This window comes from Oncorhynchus gorbuscha, linkage group LG13 (genome assembly GCF_021184085.1).
Source record: "Oncorhynchus gorbuscha isolate QuinsamMale2020 ecotype Even-year linkage group LG13, OgorEven_v1.0, whole genome shotgun sequence".
Classification (NCBI taxonomy): domain Eukaryota; kingdom Metazoa; phylum Chordata; class Actinopteri; order Salmoniformes; family Salmonidae; genus Oncorhynchus; species Oncorhynchus gorbuscha.
In genome coordinates this window covers 10243855-10266275 of record NC_060185.1, presented here as the reverse complement: position 1 = coordinate 10266275, position 22421 = coordinate 10243855, and the positions used below count along the sequence as shown (strand labels likewise).

The following is a 22421-nucleotide window of genomic DNA, read 5'->3' as shown; positions in this document are numbered from 1 at the left end:
TGCATATATCAAGTTTTATGCTTTAATATGTTACCAATGAGGCCATCTTGATAACTCCTCATACAGAATGAATGGCACAAGGACAAATGCAAATATTTATGTAACCCGATTCATTAGCAAGCCAAAACCACACCATATGAAACATATTTACTATATGAATCTATAATGAGTTTTATGTGAGCCTAACTGGTTTGCATGTTCAACCATGTCTGCTTGTAAAGCCACAATGCAAAAAAAAAAGGTGTCCTCTGTTGAACCAGTCAGAACTTTCCTTAGCCAGCATTGGTTAGTTTGCAGCCTGTTTGCAGTCACAACAGTAGCTTCATTCACTGCCTACAAAAAGACTCCTACCACACAAGACAGAACAATGGTAAGACACACCTGTTAATTAAATAATATGTCATAAAGAATAGATGATTGAGATATCTTAAATTATTTATCAAATGTATGCCAATATGTTATGTCATGTTTCACTGTGAAATCACACGTTTATATAAAAAAAGAACATCTCTATGAGACCCGCTGTACTGATTGGTAGAGTAGTTTGTGAAAGTTGAAGGTTGGATTGGCTGTATTTATTGATGTTTGCACACTGCCTATGGTATCCAACAACTAATGTATCTACTAACACATAATGGAATGCAGTACTTGTATTATTGATGTACTAGACGCAAGAGTGAGTCAAGGTTAGCGAATGAAATAGCTACAGTGTTGAGGTGAATCAGCTTCTTGATATGCCACAGCTGTCAGGTGGATGGATTATCTTGGCAAAAGAGAAATGCTCACAAACCGGGACGTAAACACATTTGAGAGAAATAAGCTTGTTGTGCATTATTTCAGCTCATGAAACATGGGACCAACACTTGGTTGTTTATATTTTTGTTCAGTAATAAATAACATTCAGTCCTTAAACAGACTGATCATTACAGAGGTGCACCTTGTGCTGGGGACAGTTAAAATATATGAAGTGTTATGTGAACTGTAACTCAGTAAAATTTTTAGAAATTGTTGTATGTTTTGTTTATGTTTTGGTCAGTATACATAGCTCATGCACAAAGCAGTACAAGTTTACTGAGTGACTGATTCAAAACAGCAATATTTTATAAATAACCAGGCATACATTTGCAGACAGACCTTTTAGATACGAGTACCAGTCAAACGTTTGGACACACCTACTCATTCAAGGGTTTTCCATCATATTTTTCCTTATAGTGAAGACATCAAAAACATGAACACATATGGAGTCATGTAACCAAAAAAAGTGTTCAACAAATCAAAATATGTTTTATATTTAAGATTAAGATTCTTCAAAGTAGCCACCCTTTGCCAATGATGACAGCTTTGCATACTCTTGGCATTCTCTTATGTAAAAAAAAATAGTAAAAAAATAAAGAAAAACCCTTGAATGAGTTGGTGTCCAAATCTTTGACTGGTACTGTTTTTTTATATACAAAAAAATAGTGCAGTGTAAAACAATTTAATACACAGGTCAAGTGGTGAAGAGAAGACTAAGTCAACACCAGTAACATGGAAATGAGGAAATGAGTCAATGTAAAAAGTCACGTTAGTGACCCACCACCTTAACGTGTCAATAAGAAAAGCAAACCAAATACAATTTGTCACAAATACAATAGGTGTAGACTTTACCGTGAAATGCTTACTTACAAGCCCTTAACCAACAATGCAGTTCAAGAAATAGAGTTAATAAAATATTTACCAAATAAACAAAATGTTTTTTTTTTCACCTTTATTGTAATGATCTTCGTCTGTTGTTTGTAGAAAGTCAGACCGAAATGCAGCGTGTAGGTTACTCATGACTTTTAATGAAGCTAATACGTACATGAAATAACGGAAGAAGAAAACAACAAACGAATGAAACTAATACAGCCTATCTGGTGACTAAGACAGGTACAATCACCCACGAACTACAACACGCACACAGGCTACCTAAATACGGTTCCCAATCTGAGACAACTAGAATCAGCTGACTCCAATTAGGAATCGCCTCAGGCAGCCAAGCCTAACTAGACACACCCCTACTAATACACACTCCTAATTAATACAAACCCCAATACGAAATACAACATATAAACCCATGTCACACCCTGGCCTACCCAAACATATAACAAAAACACAAGATACAATGACCAAGGCGTGACATTTATTTAACCAGGTAGGCTAGTTGAGAACAAGCTCTCATTTACAACTGCGACCTGACCAAGATAAAGCAAAGCAGTGAGACACATACAACAACAGAGTTACACATGGAGTAAAACAAGGGTACAGTCAATAACACAATAGAAAAAATAAAGTCTATATACAGTCTGTGCAAATGGCATGAGGAGGTAAGGAAATAAATATACCATAGTAGCAAAGTAATTACAATTTAGCAGATTAAAACTGGAGTGACAGATGAGCAGGTGACGGTGTGTAAGTAGTGATACTGGTGTGTAAGTAGTGATACTGGTGTGCATAAGAGCAGCAAAGTAAATAAAAACAATATGGGGATGAGGTAGGCAGATTCGGTGAGCTATTTACAGATGGGCTGTGTACAGCTGCAGCCATCGGTTAGCTGCTCAGATAGCTGATGTTTAAAGTTAGTGAGGGAAATGTAAGTCTCCAAATGACATGAAACATAATAAAGTAACAATAACGAGGCTGTATACAGGGGGTACCGGTACCGAGTCAATGTGCGGGGGTACAGGCTAGTCCAGGTAATATTCACTGGCTTTTTTAGCATGTAAATCTTGGTGGTGAAATCTACATTTTTGTTGTTGATGCATGCCAGCAAAGGCACTACACAACACTAAACAATACATGAATTGCACTATAACGGTTACAAACGGTGCCCACATTAGGGCCTACAGAAAGCTGTCCTAACAGCAGAGCTGTTTCTTTTCAGCACCATGTAATGAATCCGTACCACCGCTAAACCTGGCTATCAGCGGAGCCTTGTCTGACAGCAAAACAGTTAATTCAGCCTCATTTACTGCCCTTTAAAAAAACATAGCTGATATGGCTGACTTGCTTGAACAAATGTGGTTTCTAATGACAATTGAACAGGAAAGCAGATGATACAGTGATATATGTGCATGCAAAGAGCAAACAACAAGCTGCACAAGAACTCACTACTGTAATGGTCCAGGTTACAAAGTGGCTCAGTGACTCGTGTTTGCATCTCAATGTGAAAAAAACTGTTTGCATGTTCTTCACAAAGAGGGCAACAGATGCTACTGAGCCAGATGTCTATGTGTCAGGGGAGAAGCTCCAGGTGGTATCCGATTTTAAGTACCTTGGCATCATACTTGATTCCAACCTCTCTTTTAAAAAGCATGTGAAAAAGGTAATTCAAATAACCAAATTCAACCTAGCTAATTTCCGATTTATACGAAATTGTTTGACTACAGAGGTAGCAAAACTGTACTTCAATTCTATGATACTCCCCCACTTAACATACTGCTTGACTAGTTGGGCCCAAGCTTGCTGTACAACATTAAAACCTATTCAGTCTGTCTACAAACAGGCTCTCAAAGTGCTTGATAGGAAGCCCAATAGCCATCATCATTGTCACATCCTTAGAAAGCATGAGCTCTTGAGTTGGGAAAATCTTGTGCAATACACAGACGCATGTCTTTTATTCAAGATCCTTAATGGCCTGGCTCCCCCTCCACTCAATATTTTTGTTAAACAGAAAACCCAGACATATGGCAGCAGATCCACAAGGTCTGCCATGAGAGGTGACTGTATAGTTCCCCTAAGGAAAAGCACCTTTAGTAAATCTGCATTCTCTGTGAGAGCTTCCCATGTCTGGAATACACTGCCATCAGACACACATAACTGCACCACATATCACACTTTCACAAAATGCTTGAAGACCTGGCTAAAGGTCAATCAGATTTGTGAACATGGTCCCTAGCTGTGTGTTGCCGCTTTCCATGTTGTCTGTTGTCTGTAGCTTGTGAGGTGTGGAAACACTTTGTTGCTTTTATGAATTTTGTTTTGCTGCTTTTTGTTCTATGTTGCTCTGTCTGTATGCTATGTCTTGCTTGTCCTATGTTGCTATGTCTTGCTTGTTCTATGGTGCTATTGTCTATATTGTAATTGTTTTTAATAACCTGCCCAGGGACTGCGGTTGAAAATTAGCCGGCTGGCTAAAACCGGCACTTTTACTGAAACGTTGATTAATGTGCACTGTCCCTGTAAAAATAAAATAAACTAAACTAAACTAAAGTGGGGTGCAAAATTTGAACATCAAACTTTGTCATCAAAGTCTGGCATTCTCGGGATTTATGGCGCTTTCAAGACAACTGGGAACTCGGAAATAGACAAGGTCGAATCATGACTTCAGTTTTCTTGAGGTCAGAGCTCTAGAAAGAGGCTGTAAGAACTGATGCCGGAGATGAGAAGCAGGTACGAGAAGTCAACATTTAATAAGGAACAAACATGAAACAAGACCGGCACAGCGTCAGCACATGGGGCAAAACAACAAGATTCGACAATCATTGCAGTAGCGGGGAACAGAGATGGGGAACTAACAAATATAGTGGAGGTAATACACATGTGATTCAGTCCAGGTCAGTTCAATAATACGCTGATGTGTGTGATGGGGAAAGGCAGGTGTGCGTACTGATGGTGGCAGGAGTGTGTAAGCACCAGAGAAGGCGAGCGGGAGCAGGCGTGACAGGGACCTGAGGTCCCAACTTGGAATTCTGAGTTGGATGACTGTTCAAAAGGTATTTTCCCAGTCTGAAATGTTTTTTTTCAGAGTTCCAGTTTGTCTTGAACTCACTGAAGTCTGAGATTTATGAGATCCGAGTTTCCAGTTGTTTTGAATGCGGCAGAAGTCATGCTGGCTTGACAGCATGGCCAATGTATACAACCTTTTCTAGCCCATGGTGTTGCATGTCAATGTTTCAAAGCAAGCAAAGAAGTTGTTTAGTTTGTCTGGGAGCTAGACATCGTGGTCCGTGACGGGGCTGGTTTTCTTTTTGTAGTTTGTGATTGACTGTAGACCCTGCCACATACCTCTTGTGTCTGAGCCGTTGAGGTGTGACTAGACTTTGTCCCTATACTGACGCTTAGCTTGTTTGATTGCCTTGTGGAGGGAATAACTACACTGTTTGTATTCGGTCATGTTTCCGGTCTCCTTGCCCTAATTAAAAGCAGTGGTTCGCACTTTCAGTTTTGTGCGAATGCTGCCATCAATCCACGATTTCTGGTTGGGGAAGGTTTTAATAGTCGCTGTGGGTACAACATCACCAATGCACTTGCTAGTAAACTTGCTCACCGAATCAGTGTATTCATCAATGTTAGTGTCCGATGCCACGCGAAACATATCCCAGTCCACTTGATCAAAGCAATCTTGAAGCGTGGAATCCGATTGGTTGGACCAGCATTAAACAGACCTCTGGCAGCTCCTGACTGACGGGCGGCTCTGGCAGCTCCTGCCTGACGGGCGGCTCTGGCAGCTTCTGACTGACGGGCGGCTCTGGCAGTTCCTGACAGACGGGCGGCTCTGGCAGCTCCGGACAGACGGGCGGCTCTGGCAGCTCCGGACAGACGGGCGGCTCTGGCAGATCCTGACAGACGGGCGGCTCTGGCAGCTCCGGACAGACGGGCGGCTCTGGCAGCTCCGGACAGACGGGTGGCTCTGGCAGCTCCAGACAGACGGGAGAACCTGGAGGGAGGAGATGGAGAGACAGCCTGGTGCGTGCGGCTGCCACAGGACCCACCAGGCTGGGGAGACCTACAGGAGGCCTGGTGTGTGGAGGAGGCACCAGATGGACCGGGCTGTGGAGGAGCACTGGAGCTCTGGTGCATATCACTCACACCTCTCCTTTAGGCTCAATACCCACATTTGCCCGGCACGGGCGGAGCGCAGGCATAGGACGCACTGCACCCTCCCAGCACCCCGGAGACACAGCACACAGAGCCGGCGCAGGATACACTGGACTGAAATGGCGTACCGGAGACCAAACACGCTGGGCCAGCACAATACGCCCTGGCTGGATGCCCACTCTCCATGCGAGGGGCTGGCCGGGCTATGAGCACGTACTGGCGACACCATGTGCTTGACCACATAACACAGTGCCTGACCAGTACTGCACTTCTTCCGGTAGGCACGGGGAATTGGCTCGGGTCTATCGCCTGACTCCGCCAATATCCCCGTGTGCCACCCCAAAACATTTTTGGGGGGCTGCCTCTCTTGCCTGTTGCGCTGCCTTACCTCATATCAACGCCGCTCAGCTTTCACTGCCTGCAGCTCTTCCTTGGTGTGGCGATATTTCCCTGCCTGTGCCCAGGGTCCCTTGCCTTCCAGTATCTCCTCCCATGTCCAGGAGTCCAGAACCCTCTGCTCCTGGTTACCACACTGCTTGGTCCGTTTGTGGCGGGTAATTCTGTAACGGTTGTCTTCCTTTTCTGATGAGGAATAGGATGGATAAGACCAATGCTCATCGTGGTAAGTGTTCATGTTATATTTATTAAACCTTTACCCAAAAATAACAAAGGGGAAAACACGACAAAAACAAAACAGTTCTGTAAGGTGCAACAAAAACACTAAACAGAAAATAACTACTCACCACCCATAGTGGGAAAACTGCCTAAGTATGGTTATCAATCAGAGACAACGATCGACAGCTGCCTCTGATTGGGAACCATAGCAGGCCAAACAAAGAAATACAAAACCTAGAATAGACAACACCCCAACTCACACCCTGACAAAACTAAAACAGAGACATAAAAAAAGGAACTACGGTCAGGACGTGACACAGGCATTAATAAATTAAGTAGCCAATAGGCAGAGGATGGCTTCATTTGTCTGATTCTCTGTAATGGTGGAATGGGATTAATAATGCATTTTATTCTGTTAAGTGGTGTCTTCCATCCAACAACACAACTACATGTTCAGTCACCTCCTTGTCTGATGTCGATAAACAGGGTAATGTCAAGCCTTGTCAAACAGGGTAATGTCAAGCCTTGTCAAACAGGGTAATGTCAAGCCTTCTATGGTTTTTTTTTCAAAAGTCTCATGGAATGTAGGCTTACATTGAACACCACACATTTTCTGCTACTGTAAGCTGAATGATAGAACAGCTATTTATTTCTATGTTCAAATGTTATGGGATGCATTTTCTCCATTATTTTTGGTGGTAGGCCACTCTGATACAGTAGGCCTATATTATGATGCAATAGCCACATTAGCCTATATGGTCAGTGTTAAAACTGTAACTAAAGCAGGTACATCCTCAGTTTCCACAGCAAATGTGTGTGTGAAGTTGCACAGAATATTCACAATTTTCAAGTTTGTGCTCAGCAGACCTGAAATTTGCTTGCAAGTAGTAGAAGCGAAGTTGCAGAACGTCCATCTCTTCCGTGTTTATACCAGAAGAGATACTGGAAAAAAATGTGATTTAGAAAAAGTGGCGGGACTTCCATTACAAAACTCACTAACTGCTGCTCCTCAGTCTTCGCAAGGAATTATCCGGTGTCACGGATCATCGGTGTTATGGGTGAACAGAGCTTTTTGTCAACTGAAGGCACTGTTTACCTCGGCTCCTGTGTTGGCTCATCTTGATCCCTCCTTAGCGTTCATAGTTGAGGCGGACGCGTCCAAGGCTGGGATAGGGGCTGTGCTGTCTCAGCGCTCGGGTACACCACTTAAACTCCGCCCCTATGCATTCTTTTCGAAGAAGCTCAGCCCGGAGCGAAACTATGATGTGGAGGATCGGGAGCTGTTGGCTATTGTCGGGGCTATGAAAGCGTGGAGGCATTGGCTTGAGGGGGCTGAACACCCTTTTCTCATTTTGACTGACAACAGCAATCTGGATTACATCCGGGCGGCGACGAGATTGAACCCTTGCTAGGCAAGGTGGGCCATGTTTTTCACCCGTTGTGTGTTCACTCTATCATACAGACCAGGTTCCCAGAACGCTAAGGCAGACGCACTGTCTCGGATGTATGACACCTCTCACCTTCCTCTGGTCATCCTGGCATCGATCGGACACTGCGCTGTCTTAGTGGGAAGTACTGTTGGCCCACATTAGCTAAGGAATTGACGGTGTCCTGCTCAGTGTGAGCTCAGTGCAAGGCACCTAGACACCTACCCTGAGGGAAAATACAACCCCTACCCGTTCCACAACGGCCGTGGTCGCACCTATCGGTGGATTTTGTGACGGATCTTCCTCCGCCACACGGGAACACCATGATTTTGACGTTCCTTTGCCCAGTCTCCCTATGGCCCTACAGACTGAGGAGGCCCTGTTTATACACCTCTTCCGGCACTACGGGGTGCCTGAGGATATAGCGTCTGATTGGGGTTCCCAGTTCACATCAAGGGTCTGGAGGGCGTTCATGGAACATCTGGGTCAGTCTTACCTCAGGGTTTCACCCCGAAAGTAATGGGCAGGTGGAGACAGTTAACCAGGATGTGGTTAGGTTTCTGCGGTCTTATTGTCAGGACCGGCCGGAGGAGTGGTCGGTTTTCATCCCCTGAGCAGAGATGGCCCAACACTCCCTCCGCCACTCCTCCGCTAACCTGTCTCCATTTCAGTGTGTACTAGGTTATCAGCTGGTTCTGGCATCAGAGTCAGATCGAGGCACCTGTGGTGGATGATTGGTTTCGGCGTTCGGAGGAAACCTGGGACGCAGCTCATGTACGCCTGCAACGGGCCATCAGGCGACAGAAGGCGAGCGCCGATTGCCACCGCAGTAAGGCCCCGGTGTATACACCGGGAGACCGGGTCTGGCTCTTGACCCAAAACCTGCCCCTTTGCCTGCCCTGCCGGAAGCTTGGTCCGCGGTTTGTGGGGCCATTTACATTCCTGAGGAGACTGAACGAGGTATGTTATAGGTTATAACTTTTCCCTGATTATTGTATTAACCCCTAGTTCCATGTGTCTCTCCTCAGGCCAGAGCTGTTAGTTGTCCCGAGCTGGAGCCGCCACCGTGGACAGACGCCCACCCAGACCCTCCCCTATGGGTTTAGGTGTGCGGCCGGTAGTCCGCACCTTGGGGGGGGGTGGTTCTGTCACACTTTGGTCTTAGTATTTTGTGTTTTCGTTATTTATTAGGTCAGGCCAGGGTGTGACATGGGTTTATTTTCTTGTGTTTCGTATTGGGGTTTTAGTAGGCATTGGGATTGCGGCTGAGTAAGGGTATCTAGCATAGGCTTGGCTGCCTGAGGCGGTTCTCAATCAGAGTCAGGTGATTCTCGTTGTCTCTGATTGGGAACCCTATTTAGGTAGCCTAGGTTTCACTGTGTGTTTTGTAGGTGATTGTTCCTGTCTCTGTGTTTGTTGTCACAAGATAGGCTGTATATGTTTTCACGTTCCGTTTGTTGTTTTTTGTATATTTAGTTATTTCATGTATCATTCATTTTTCATTAAAGAACATGAGTAACCACCACGCCACATTTTGGTCCGCTCCTCTTTCAACAGACGAACGCCGTCACATTGAGATTAGCTAACAAAACATGCCATTGGAACACAGAAGTGATTGTTGCTGATAATGGCCCTCTGGTTGCCTATGTAGATATTCTATAAAAACATCTGCCGTTTCCAGCTACAATAGTCATTTACAACATTAGCAATGTCTACACTGTATTTTCGATTAATTTCATGTTATTTTAATGGATGAAAAAGGTGCTTTTCTTTTTTACATTTCTATGTGACCCCAAACTTTTGAACTGTAATGTATGTGTGGTCACTGTGGGGATGACATCGTCAATGAAATTATTGATATAGCCGATGACTGAGGTGGTATACTCCTCAATACCATTAGATGAATCCTGGAACATATTCCAGTCTGTGCTAGCTTAACAGTCCTGTAGTTTAGCATCTGCTTCATCTGACCACTTTTTTATAGACCGAGTCACTGGTGCTTCCTGCTTAAATATTTGCTTGTAAGCAGTAATCAAGGGGATAGAATTATAGTCAGATTGCCAAATGGTGGACAAGGGAGAGTTTTTTATGTGGAGTAAAGTTGTTATTGAATTTTTTACCCTCTGGTTGCACATTTAACATGCTGATAGCTTAAACCGATTTAAGTTTCCTTGCATTAAAGTCCCCTGCCACTAGGAGTGCCGCCTCTGGATGAGCATTTTCCTGTTCGCTTATGGTGGTATACAGCTCATTGAGTGTGATTTCAGTGCCAGCACTCCTCTTCTCTCATCTCCCCCCTCTCCTCTCCTCCCCTCTCCAGGTGTATAACTGTACAATGCTAGATGACTTCCTGCTGAAGAACTACCTGACTCCCGCCTATGCCCTGGAGTTTGCCCTGGGTTTCCCCAGCAACCTTCTGGTGGTTCTTGGTTACGTGTTCTGCCTGCCAGAGTGGAAGAGCACTAATGTTTACCTGTTCAACCTCGCTGTCTCTGATCTCATCTTTCTATGCACGCTGCCATACCTCTCCTACCTGTACGCCACCGCCAAATCAGAATACAGCAGCTTCGGCTGCATCATCAACCGCTATATCCTCCATACCAACCTCTACTCCTCCATCCTTTTCATGGTGTGGGTCAGCATGGACCGCTTCCTGCTCGTACGACACCCATCACGACTTCACTTCCTGTTGACCAAGAAGTCGGCCCTCTGCTTGTCTCTCATGACCTGGGTGGCAGTTAACATGCAGGTGGCCCCCCTAATATTCTACATGGTCCAGGACATGCAGAAAGGGAACTGGAGCTTATGTAAGGACTTTGGGAGCCTGGGGGTTATGGAGAACTTGCTGGGATACAGCCTGGGCCTGACGGTGACTGGCTACCTGCTGCCTCTGCTGGGGCTTGGCTTCTTCAGCTACCACATCAACCGGCTTCTCCGTGTCCAGGCAGAAGTGATTCAGAGCACGGGGACATCGTTCCGCAAGCCCGTACGGGTGGTCTCTGCTGTAGCGACCATGTTTCTGGTACTGTATCTGCCCTATCATTTGATGAGGAATGTGAGGATAGCATCGCGGCATCCCTGGGCAGGGCTGTCTGACTGCCACAAGATATATATACAGAGTGCATACATCCTGACCAGGCCGGTGGCATTCGTCCATAGTGTTATTAACCCTGTGTTCTACTTCTTCATGGGAGACAAGTTCAGAGAGCTCCTATTGGCAAAGATCAGAGTCCTAGTGAGACAGCTAGAACAGAGGACAGAGACCTCAATGTGAGATCCACTCACTCACACATACAAACAAACACACGGAAAAATATCATGGTATGTTTCAAGTAGTCATATGTGACGGCAGCGTAGCGTAGTGGTTAGAGTGTTGGACTAGTAACCGGATGGTTGTGAGTTCAAACCCCCGAGCTGACAAGGTACAAATCTGTTGTTCTGCCCCTGAACAGGCAGTTAACCCACTGTTCCCAGGCCGTCATTGAAAATAAGAATATGTTCTTAACTGACTTGCCTGGTAAAATAAAAAAATATGTAACCAATGTTTTGATGTGCCGATCTGCAGGGGAGGGGTCGAACCAGCCACGCTAAGCATTTTTATGTCTACTATATAAGACCTGAGCATTTCTTGTATTATTGGGTTCACTACAAGTCAACTATGATTGGTCCTTGACCAGCTCCATCATTGCAATTCTTCATAATAAATATTGATTGTTTGAAAAAATGACAGTCTTTCTCACTTAATAATCACATAAAGTCTCTCTCACTTAATATGTTTTTTTTTATGACAATCTGCTGACGAGGATGGGATCCAGCAGGTGGACAAGGAATCCCGAACATAGAGAAAAAAAGGGTGAGACTGGAATTTCTTATAACAAGCATATGAAAGGTCTGAAAGAAAAAGAGGTGTTAACACAGGGCAATATCTGTGTGAGTTGCCAGGGTCAGAATCTGTGTGAGTTGCCAGGGTCAGAATCTGTGTGAGTTGCCAGGGTCAGAATCTGTGTGAGTTGCCAGGGTCAGAATCTGTGTGAGTTGCCAGGGTCAGAATCTGTGTGAGCAGTTCAACCCCACCTGTGTGAATGGTTGATATTCTGTTTAGAATATCAGACTGGAGTCTGTGTGAGCAGTTGTTCGTATTTTTTTCAATTGCTAACAAGCATCGGTCAATACTGAAGCCACTTTTTCAAAACTCTTCACACAGTCTGCATTACCAACATGCATTTTGGCCAAACAGTTAATCTCGCCGCAAACTCACTCAAACCACCAAAACACTTCATGCATGTCTCAAAATAAGCTTGTTTGAACATAACACTGGCAACAATTCTCACTCAGAAAGAATACATTGTCACCCATAACACACTGACCTAAAAAACACCAACAGGGAGCATTATATAAATGATGAACTTTCCTCTTTGAAGATTGAATGATTTCACATAAATCAGTATTTCATTGTAGAATTAGAATAACATATTTTCACTTTGACTGTACTGAAGTATATGTAACAAGAATGAATCAGAAATACAGCAATTTGCTACAATAGTCTTTATATTTTCTCTATTTTTGCATATAGTAATTTACAGTTGAAACAAAAAATAATTCCTGACATTCCAGGGCTGCAAAAAGAATTACCAAAAAACCATGAACCACATGTATAATCACTCATACTGTGCTGCGAGGGTTCTAGTTCTCCCTCTCCTCTGCATTTCAAATTACATCTGTGTTCTCTGGCGATGCATCTTGCAAAGTATCTTCTGGAATGTCTAATAACCCTGTAAGACTTCAGGAGAAGTATCTCCACACCCCACATTCACGGCATCCAGTAAGGACATCTGGTCATATGGATGGTGGTCATTAACCTTCCACCTCCATGCAGAGAAAAACTCCTCTTTGGGGTTTAGGAAGGGGATGTATGTAGGCAGGAATAGTACTGACATCCTGGGATGTGCAGCAAACCAGTCTGTGACTGCAGCAGAGTGGTGGAATGCCACGTTATCTCACACAACAATGAAGTTAGGGGAGTAACTTTTCCACCTTCCGTCCGCTGGCACAAGTCAATCATGCAGTTCCTCCAGAAAATAAATGAACCTCTCTGTATTGTAGGGGCCAAGGAGTGGTTTGTGTAACTGCAAACCATCATTGGACGGTGCCAAGCTGCCCGCTCTACCTCTGCCCCCAGTGGTGTTCATATGCCACAGTTCATTACTGCAGGCATGACTGTGCCTCAGGGCCAAAAGGGCACAGCATGGAGGCGTCGTTGTGTTCTATGTCGCATGAACTGCACCACCTGTTCAGTTTGCCTTTGCTTTACATACCTTAAGGGAACAATTCGGCAGTTGCTGTATGGTTAGTGAGAAAGTCCATATTGCAAATGTACGGTCCCTTACTAGACGTCCGAAATCATTTGTAAAATTTGCAGACGGCGTCGGGCCGAGCGGCAGGGCCGGACCTACCGGGAAGTCATCAAATGAACTTTGTCGGACATTCGGTTTCCGTTTTACAAAAATAATCACGTTTTGGTCATTTTTCCGCTGTCACGGAAATTCCCACAAGAGGGCATAAGCAATCATATTGCTATTGGACAAAACATCACGATTCACGACGGGGCCTTATCTCGAACACGGAAAATATTTCTAAGCCGAAACTCGGTGAGCGTAGGTTTGAAATAATGGGCAGTTGGCCCCGAACAAGATGGGGTCTAGGCCTCAACGGTTTTTGAGTTATGGCCATTTATCTGGGATTAAAGGTCCAAAATGAAAATAGAGAAATTATTTTTCCACTTCACGTCAAAGTCAAGGAGCCTCCGGTGTCAATAAAAAAAGAACCAGCCATTTATCTATCGTCATTTAAGCGAAATCGTACAATGACAGATTGGTGATGTTCACGGATAGGTGTTTTTTTTCAACAGAAACAGATCCAGTTGCAGGGTGTTCTTACGAATCTTTTTAAAGTGTGCTGCGAAGCTCTGCGAGATTTCTGTGATTTTCTATGATTTTCTGAAATAACACACACTCACTAAACCCTCCGTAAATAACTCAGTTCTTAACGTAAAGACTTAGAACTCAGGATTCTGTAAAGGCATACCCCAATCAGGATATGAGTTGATTTATAGCTTCCTGTGCCAACCGGAAGTGCCTTAAATGGTGTCACAGTGGCAGTTTCCAAGGGTTAAAAAGGTCAGATCTTTTCAAAACTTCATATGTGTGATTAGGCAACCCCCATAAACTGTACATCAGTCATTTCTCCCAACAGATGTCAAAGAAAAGCTCTCGCTCACACACACACACAGAAACACACACACAGCAAGGATGGAGTGACAAAGTGCGGTGCTTAAAGACACACAAAGCCTACATTGGCATTTCCATATTCTCTAGGCCGTGCCGAGTTCAACGAGATGCCCCGCTTGACCGTAGCTCGCTCGGTCTAAGCACAGCGACCATTAGAAAAGTAGGCCCAACATGAAGGCTGCCCCACAACGTCATTTGCTTCTGGGTGACAGAGAGAGAACCGTTAGGGTGAGAAGCACAATTCAACCTCTTTTACGTTCCTAAGGTCCTCCCGATCCGTGCAAGCCTAACCTTGACCGTGTGGCATTAACCCTTAATAGATAAAAGAAGGTGTTTACTTCAAAGAGTTTGCATTGACTTCTCTCCCCATAGGAATACATTGCCTGCACCCCTAAATTCAACCTGAAGCCTATATGGGTTATGAATGCCGTATGAACCTGTCTTTGGTAACAGTCCATCAGGCCAGTATGAGGTCTACCTGTGTTGATTCTAAGCTCCCTGGACCAACCGGAAGTGGTTAAAATCACCCTAAAAGTGTATATCCATACCCTGCCTGCAGTTTGATAGACATAGTGCATTCAACCCTGTGTAAATCAGTCAATTCTTAACGTAAGGACTTAAAACTCAGGATTCTGTAAAAGCATACCCCAGTGACGATGTGTGTTGACTTATAGCTTCCTGTGCCAACCGGAAGTGCCATAATTGGTGTCTCTTGGGCTGTTTCGAGGGGTTAAAAAAGTCAGATCTTTCCAAAACTTCATATATGTGATTAGGCAACCCCCATGAACTGTAAATCAGTCATTTTTCCCATAGAATTTCAAAGGAAAACTAAATCCCACACACACACAGCTTGGAAGTAGGGACCCATTGGGGTGCGTAGAGACATACACTGCCTGCATTAGTTAACCTTGTTGGAACTTTTAAAGAACCGTCAGACCTAGAGTTCCGAAACTTTAGAATCCTGTTCTAGACCTCAGGTCGATAGTGTGTGGTGAGTTACGTGGCTCTAGAAGGTTCTAGGACCGAGAAACAGCCTCGTACATTTGCAATTACTTCAATTCATTTTTGCATCACGAAAATGTCAACATTTAGAAATGTCCCAGAGTCGCAAGACTAGGTGCATTAGACAGACCCCAACGTTTCTGTCCGATAGCTCATTCAAGGACCTCGTAGCAAGTCATGGAAAAAAAGTGGATTTTCAGCACCAATTAGGGTTTTGCTCGGACACCAAATGACCGATTGAAATGGACCCACAGCTAGAACGTAATTACGTGTTTTATGTTTTTTTTTTAATGGTTTGAACCGAAGGCGTTGTGAATTTTGGGCCAGCTCTGAAGTGTGTGATATTTGGCTACTAAACTAGTTGGAAAAAGTGGGTTTAGTGTCAGTTTGTATCAGTTTGGTGTCAGAATGATATCTAATTGACTGATGGACGGTGACTTGCTGGTGACTCTTGTCCATTTGCAATATGTTTAAACAGTGAGGTACCATCACCAAAAGTGACATTCTGAAATCAACCCTAACGAGCCATTGAGATGAACCAGAATCACTGCCCAGCCATCCCGAGTTCATCGGACCAGTCAATTTCACATTCCTGCAGGTTTTTTATAGCATGACAAATTTGTGATGGTACCTGCCCATTGAACCATATTGCAAATGCACAGTGACTTTGCAAAAGTGAGAAAACATAAACAAATGGACATGATGAAATCAACACAACGAGTGATGGAAAGGTACTACTCTCACTGCTCGGCCATCCTGTGTTCATCTGGCCAGTCAATTTTGCATTTCTGCAGGATTTTTGACCATGTCAAATTTCATATGGTAATTGTCCATTGAACCATATTGCAAATGCACGTGCACTTGCAATATGATTCTATAGTGAAAAAACATCACCTAATGGACATGATGAAATCAACACAACGAGTGATGGAAATGTACAACTATCACTGCTCGGCCATCCTGTGTTCATCAGACCAGTCAATTTTGCATTTTTGAGCATGTCAAATTTCATATGGTAAATGCACATTGAAACATATTGCAAATGCACGTGCATTTGCAATATGATTCTATAGTGAAAAAACATCACCTAATGGACATGATGAAATCAACACAACGAGTGATGGAAAGGAACAACTATCACTGCCCGGCCATCCTGTGTTCCCATAGCGAGCATTAATATCAGAATGACCGGTAAATGCATTTACAAGCATATTTTTTGGGGGGTTACCAGGTGCCTATTTTCAATCACCAGTTGCACAACATGCGTATCCATCAGAATATTTTAAACAGTCCATAAAGCACTCAGGACGGACCCCATAGATAGAGGGCCGTAGTAGGGTACTCCCATAGCGGGCATGGACAATAGGAGTCCCGGTAAATGCATTCACAACCATATTTTTATTTTTGGGTTACCAGTTGCACAACAATGCACGTGCATTTGCAATATGATTCTATAGTGAAAAAACATCACCAAATGGACATGATGAAATCAACACAACGAGTGATGGAAAGGAACAACTATCACTGCCAGGCCATCCTGTGTTCATCAGGCCAGTCAATTTCACATTCCTGCAGGATTTTTATAGCATGACAAATTAGTGATGGTACCTGCCCATTGAACCATATTGCAAATGCACAGTGACTTTGGAAAAGTGAGAAAACATAAACAAATGGACATGATGAAATCAACACAACGAGTGATGGAAAGGTACAACTCTCACTGCTCGGCCATCCTGTGTTCATCAGGCCAGTCAATTTTGCATTTTTGAGCATGTCAAATTTCATATGGTAAATGCACATTGAAACATATTGCAAATGCACGTGCACTTACAATATGATTCTATAGTGAAAAAACATCATCTAATGGACATGATGAAATCAACACAACGAGTGATGGAAATGTACAACTATCACTGCTCAGCCATCCTGTGTTCATCAGACCAGTCAATTTTGCATTTTTGAGCATGTCAAATTTCATATGGTAAATGCACATTGAAACATATTGCAAATGCACGTGCACTTACAATATGATTCTATAGTGAAAAAACATCACCTAATGGACATGATGAAATCAACACAACGAGTGATGGAAATGTACAACTATCACTGCTCGGCCATCCTGTGTTCATCAGACCAGTCAATTTTGCATTTTTGAGCATGTCAAATTTCATATGGTAAATGCACATTGAAACATATTGCAAATGCACGTGCATTTGCAATATGATTCTATAGTGAAAAAACATCACAAAATGGACATGATGAAGTCAATATAACGAGCGATGGAAAGGAGCAACTATCAATGTCAGGCCATCCCGAGTTCATCTGGCCAGTCAATTTTGCATTTCTGCAGGATTTTTGAGCATGTCAAATTTCATATAGTAATTGTCCATTGAACCATATTGCAAATGCACGTGCACTTGCAATATGATTATATAGTGTAAAAACATCACAAAATGGTCATTATGAAGTCAACACAACGAGTGATGGAAAGGAACAACTATCACTGCCCGGCCATCCCGAGTTCATCAGGCCAGTCAATTTTGCATTTCTGCAGGATTTTTGAGCATGTCAAATTTCTTATGGCATTTGGCCCACAAAAAAATTCCTTATGCACAATTTTTAAAAAAATATTTAAAAAATATGATAATAAAATTGGACAAAAGTATATTCATACAGTTCTTACACATGTGTAGTTGACAAAAAAATCGAAAGAATTTCAAAAAACGGTCCAGAAAGCACTTTTTTAAGGGTGTGTGAAGTTTTTTACAAAATTTTGACATTTTTGACTTCTGACTTTTGACTTCCTATGAAATCATATTGAAATTGGACGAAACATATTCCTTATGCGCATGTAAAAAAAAAATATGATAATAAAATTGGACAAAAGTATATTCATACAGTTCTTACACATGTGTAATTGACAAAAAAATCGAAAGAATTTCGAAAAACGGTCCAGAAAGCACTTTTTTTAAGGGGTGATACGTTTTTGACAAAAAATTCATTTTTTCAAAATTTTGCTTTTGGACGTTGACTTGGGTTACATTTCCAATATGAAAAACCCCGGTGGAGCGGATTCGCCCCCTGTTGAATTTTTAAAGTGTTACAACTGGCAATTGCCATATGGCATTTGCAATACACTTTGCATGAATCAACGACCGAATTGGGTGGTATTGGCCAATGTGTATATGGTTTGTCCGATGCCAATGACTTGCCATTCATTTTTGTCCAATACAGGGGGGTATTCCCTTACATCAGAAAAAGACTGCTATGGGACATGGCACAGGCAGCAAAATATTGTGTAGAGGACTTCCAAAGGGTGTACTGTTTTTTAAATATTTATTTTATAATATTATAATATTATAATAATATTTAATATATTTAATATATTTATATTTAATATATAATATATTTAATATATTTATATAATATAATAATATTTATAATATATAATATTTTATAATATTTTTTAAACATTTTTTTTGTGTGTGTGTTAGAATTGCTTTTTGATATGTTGTATATAGTTATTTGCACTGTTTTATATAGTTAAAGGTCATTTCACCAATCAAGACACTTGGGTACATTTTGGCAACTTATGTGGGACACCTGGGTGACTTCATGCTAAATGTCATGTAGCTCCACCAATTCCTGAAGTTATCAGTCTGAAACTTTGCACACCTACAGTCTCCCTCTTGTGTTATCCATCAAAATTATCTCCAGCATCATATCTGACTGTGTGGCTATTCTAGGACATGTGAAAGATGATGCTACAACAATAAAAAACAGAAAATGTATGCTCTTTCTTTCTCTTTTCTTCCACCAGATCTACTGTGTTATATTATCCTACATTCAATTAACATTTCCACAAACTTCAGAATGTTTCCATTCAAATGATACCAATAATATGCATGTCCTTGCCTCTGGGGCTGAGCTACAGGCAGTTAGATTTGGGTATGTCTTCAGGTGGAAATTGAGGACAAGGGATGCAGCCATAACAGGTTAACCATTTACTGCAGTGGGCTAAATCAGGGTCACACGGTGGTTCTTTAACCTTTTACTGCAGTAGGCTAAATCAGGGTCACACGGTGGTTCTTTAACCTTTTACTGCAGTGGGCTAAATCAGGGTCACACCGAGTGGTAGTATTAAACATATCTACTTTGAGACCAAAGTCTACACCTCACACACATGGTTATAGGCTTAAAGAAAAGAAGACACCTGTACCAGGTCAGATATAGAGTTGAAATGTATTCCATTTTGAGTTTGCATCCCAATACTATACTTTATATACATCACAGAAGACTGAAATATAACAAAATCATTTGACATAGAAACATTTTATTTGATTTTATTCATTATGAAATTGTCACGGTTCATGAATCCACTGCCTCCCTCTCTCTTTCTCTTTCCCTCTCTCTCTCTCTCTCTCTCTCCCGTGTTTGTGTGGGCGTGGTTCCCAATCTCGGCCTGATTGTCTGCGCCAGCTGGAACCACTTATCTTCCCTTTATATGTTCTGTAACCAGTGTTTCTTGTTGTCAGATCGTTGTTACTTCCCTGAGGTTGTGTCGTGTGTCCGTGCTCATCTCTCGCCGCCCTTATGTGGTTTATCTGCTGTGCTCCTTTCTACCCATCCGGACACACTCCCCTGGATTTCTCAGCACGCTATCATCGGAAGATGCGCCCTAGTCCCTGGGTCGGATTCCGTCTGAGTACAGTCTGTCTGTCCTGTTGCTGCTGTAAACTGTATTCATTAAACCATCGTTGCTTGCATCTTGCATCCGCCTCTGTATTGTTACAGAACGATCTGACCAGACCATGGATGCAGCGAGTTCAACGAGTCTGACCGAATTCATTTCCCGCAGTATCACGAGGATGGATCAACAAGAGGAGAACATCTCCAGCACAGGTCGGGCAGTACAAGCCCTTGCGACGCAGGTATCCCAGCTGACCCAACAATTACAACATCTGAGGGGTTCCGCTGCGCCACCTACACCGGCAGTTCAACCCGCCCCGCCAGAGCCGGATTCCCAGCTAGAGCCACGGCTACTGACACCAGAGGGTTATTCAGGTGATCCTGACTATTGCAGAGCTTTTCTTATGAGATGTTCCATGCATTTCTCGTTGCAGCCACGGACCTTCAACCGTGAACAGTCTAAGGTAGCATTCGTACTCACACTGCTATCAGGCAAAGTGGCTCTTTGGGGAACGGCGGTGTGGGCGAACCAGGACCCATGCTGCACCTCTTTCCAGACACTCTCCGAGGAGATGAGAAGGGTCTTCGATCGGGCCGTGGCGGGTAGGGAGGCGGCCAGACTACTCGCTGACCTTCGCCAAGGAGACTGTTCAGTATCGGAATACTCCATCCAATTCCGCACTCTGACCGCAGAGTGTCAGTGGAACGAGGAGGCGCAGTGGGACATGTTCCTGCATGGGCTGGAGGACCGGATCCAGAAGGAGATTTATGTTCTGGACCTTCCCAGGAGTTTAAATGGACTAGTGGAACTAGCCTTGAGGGTCGACGCTCGTCTGAGTCGTATTGGCCGCCGAGCATGCCCTAACAGACCGTATAACGACACGGAGGGCTGGCATGCCAGCAGCGGGAACACGGCCAGTTCAGCCTCCGCTCACGAACCCATGCAGCTGGGGAGAGCTCGCCTCTCCCGGGAAGAGAGGGAGAGGCGGAGATCCCAAGGACTCTGTCTCTACTGTGGTAGAGCGGGCCACTTTATCCACTCCTGCCCGGTAAAAGATCAGGCCCGGTAGTAAGCATGAGGCTACTATCGGGTGGTGTCACCACAGAGAAGACCTCATCATCTACTATCCTCCCGGTAAGACTAAGATGGGCCACCCACACGCACGACACCCAAGCCTTATTGGACTCAGGAGCAGAGGGTAATTTCATGGACTTCAAGCTCGCTCACAAACTCCAGATTCCTATCATCTCACTCACGCACAAGATATCCGTCAACGCTCTCAATGGTCAAGAACTCCCCAACATTTCTCACACCACTGAACCTATCACACTCATCACTTATGGCAATCACACTGAGACACTATCATTTCTACTCATGGACTCACCCCTTGCACCATTAGTTCTCGGCCACCCTTGGCTCACCCAACACAACCCCAGAGTTGACTGGGTTCATAACTCTATATCCATGTGGAGTAACAAGTGTCTTGAGTCCTGTTTAGTGTCTGCTTGTTCGTCTGTGTCTGATTCTGTGTTTCTAGAGGAGGCAGTGGATTTGTCTAACGTGCCCGTTGAATACCTCGACCTGAAGGAGGTGTTCAGTAAGTCCCGTGCTGCTTCTCTTCCTCCGCATCGTCCCTATGACTGTGCAATAGAATTATTGCCAGGTGAGTCTCCGCCTAAAGGCAAGTTATATTCACTCTCTGTTCCTGAGAGGGAGGCTATGGAGAGATACATCTCTGATTCTCTGGCATCTGGATTCATTCGTCCTTCATCTTCTCCAGCGGGGGCGGGGTTCTTCTTTGTGGGGAAGAAGGACGGATCTCTGCGTCCTTGCATTGATTACCGTGGGTTGAATAACATCACAGTGAAGAATACCTATCCCTTACCGTTGATGTCCTCAGCATTTGAAAGGTTACAGGGAGCATCCGTGTTCACTAAGTTGGATTTACGTAATGCATATCATTTGGTTCACATAAGGGGGGGGGGACGAATGGAAGACCGCGTTTAACACCCCCAGAGGGCACTTTGAATATTTGGTCATGCCTTTTGGGCTATCCAACTCCCCAGCGGTTTTCCAGGCACTCGTCAATAACGTGCTGAGAGATATGATTGATCAGTTCATATATGTTTATCTGGATGACATACTGATTTTTTCTTCTTCTCTCCAGGAACACGTTCAGCACGTCAGACGAGTGCTTCAGAGGTTGTTGGAGAATGGACTTTTTGTCAAGGCGGAGAAATGCATTTTTCATGCACAATCCGTTCCATTCCTAGGTTACATCGTCTCGACTGAAGGTATTCGCATGGATCCTGACAAGGTTAAGGCTGTGGTGGATTGGCCAAGCCCAGATTCCCGTAAGGCCCTACAGAGGTTTCTGGGATTCGCCAATTTCTACCGCCGTTTCGTTCGCAACTTTAGTCAGATAGCCGCTCCTCTTACCGCCTTAACCTCCCCCAGAGTGACGTTCAGGTGGTCCGATACAGCCGAGGCTGCATTCGCCAAACTCAAGAGCCGCTTTGTTTCGGCTCCCATCCTCATAGCTCCCGATCCCTCGCGTCAGTT

General features: G+C 43.8%; 1 protein-coding gene across 1 annotated transcript; it reads left to right on the top strand.

Moving 5' to 3' along the window:
- Positions 1 to 302: 302 nt before the first annotated feature.
- Positions 303 to 11558, top strand: LOC123994263 (succinate receptor 1-like). The gene is made up of 2 exons (XM_046296799.1): positions 303 to 370; positions 10201 to 11558. The coding sequence occupies exons 1-2, from the start codon at positions 368 to 370 to the stop codon at positions 11152 to 11154; spliced, it is 957 nt and encodes a 318-aa protein (XP_046152755.1). The 5' UTR covers positions 303 to 367; the 3' UTR covers positions 11155 to 11558.
- The last annotated feature ends 10863 nt before the right edge of the window (positions 11559 to 22421 follow it).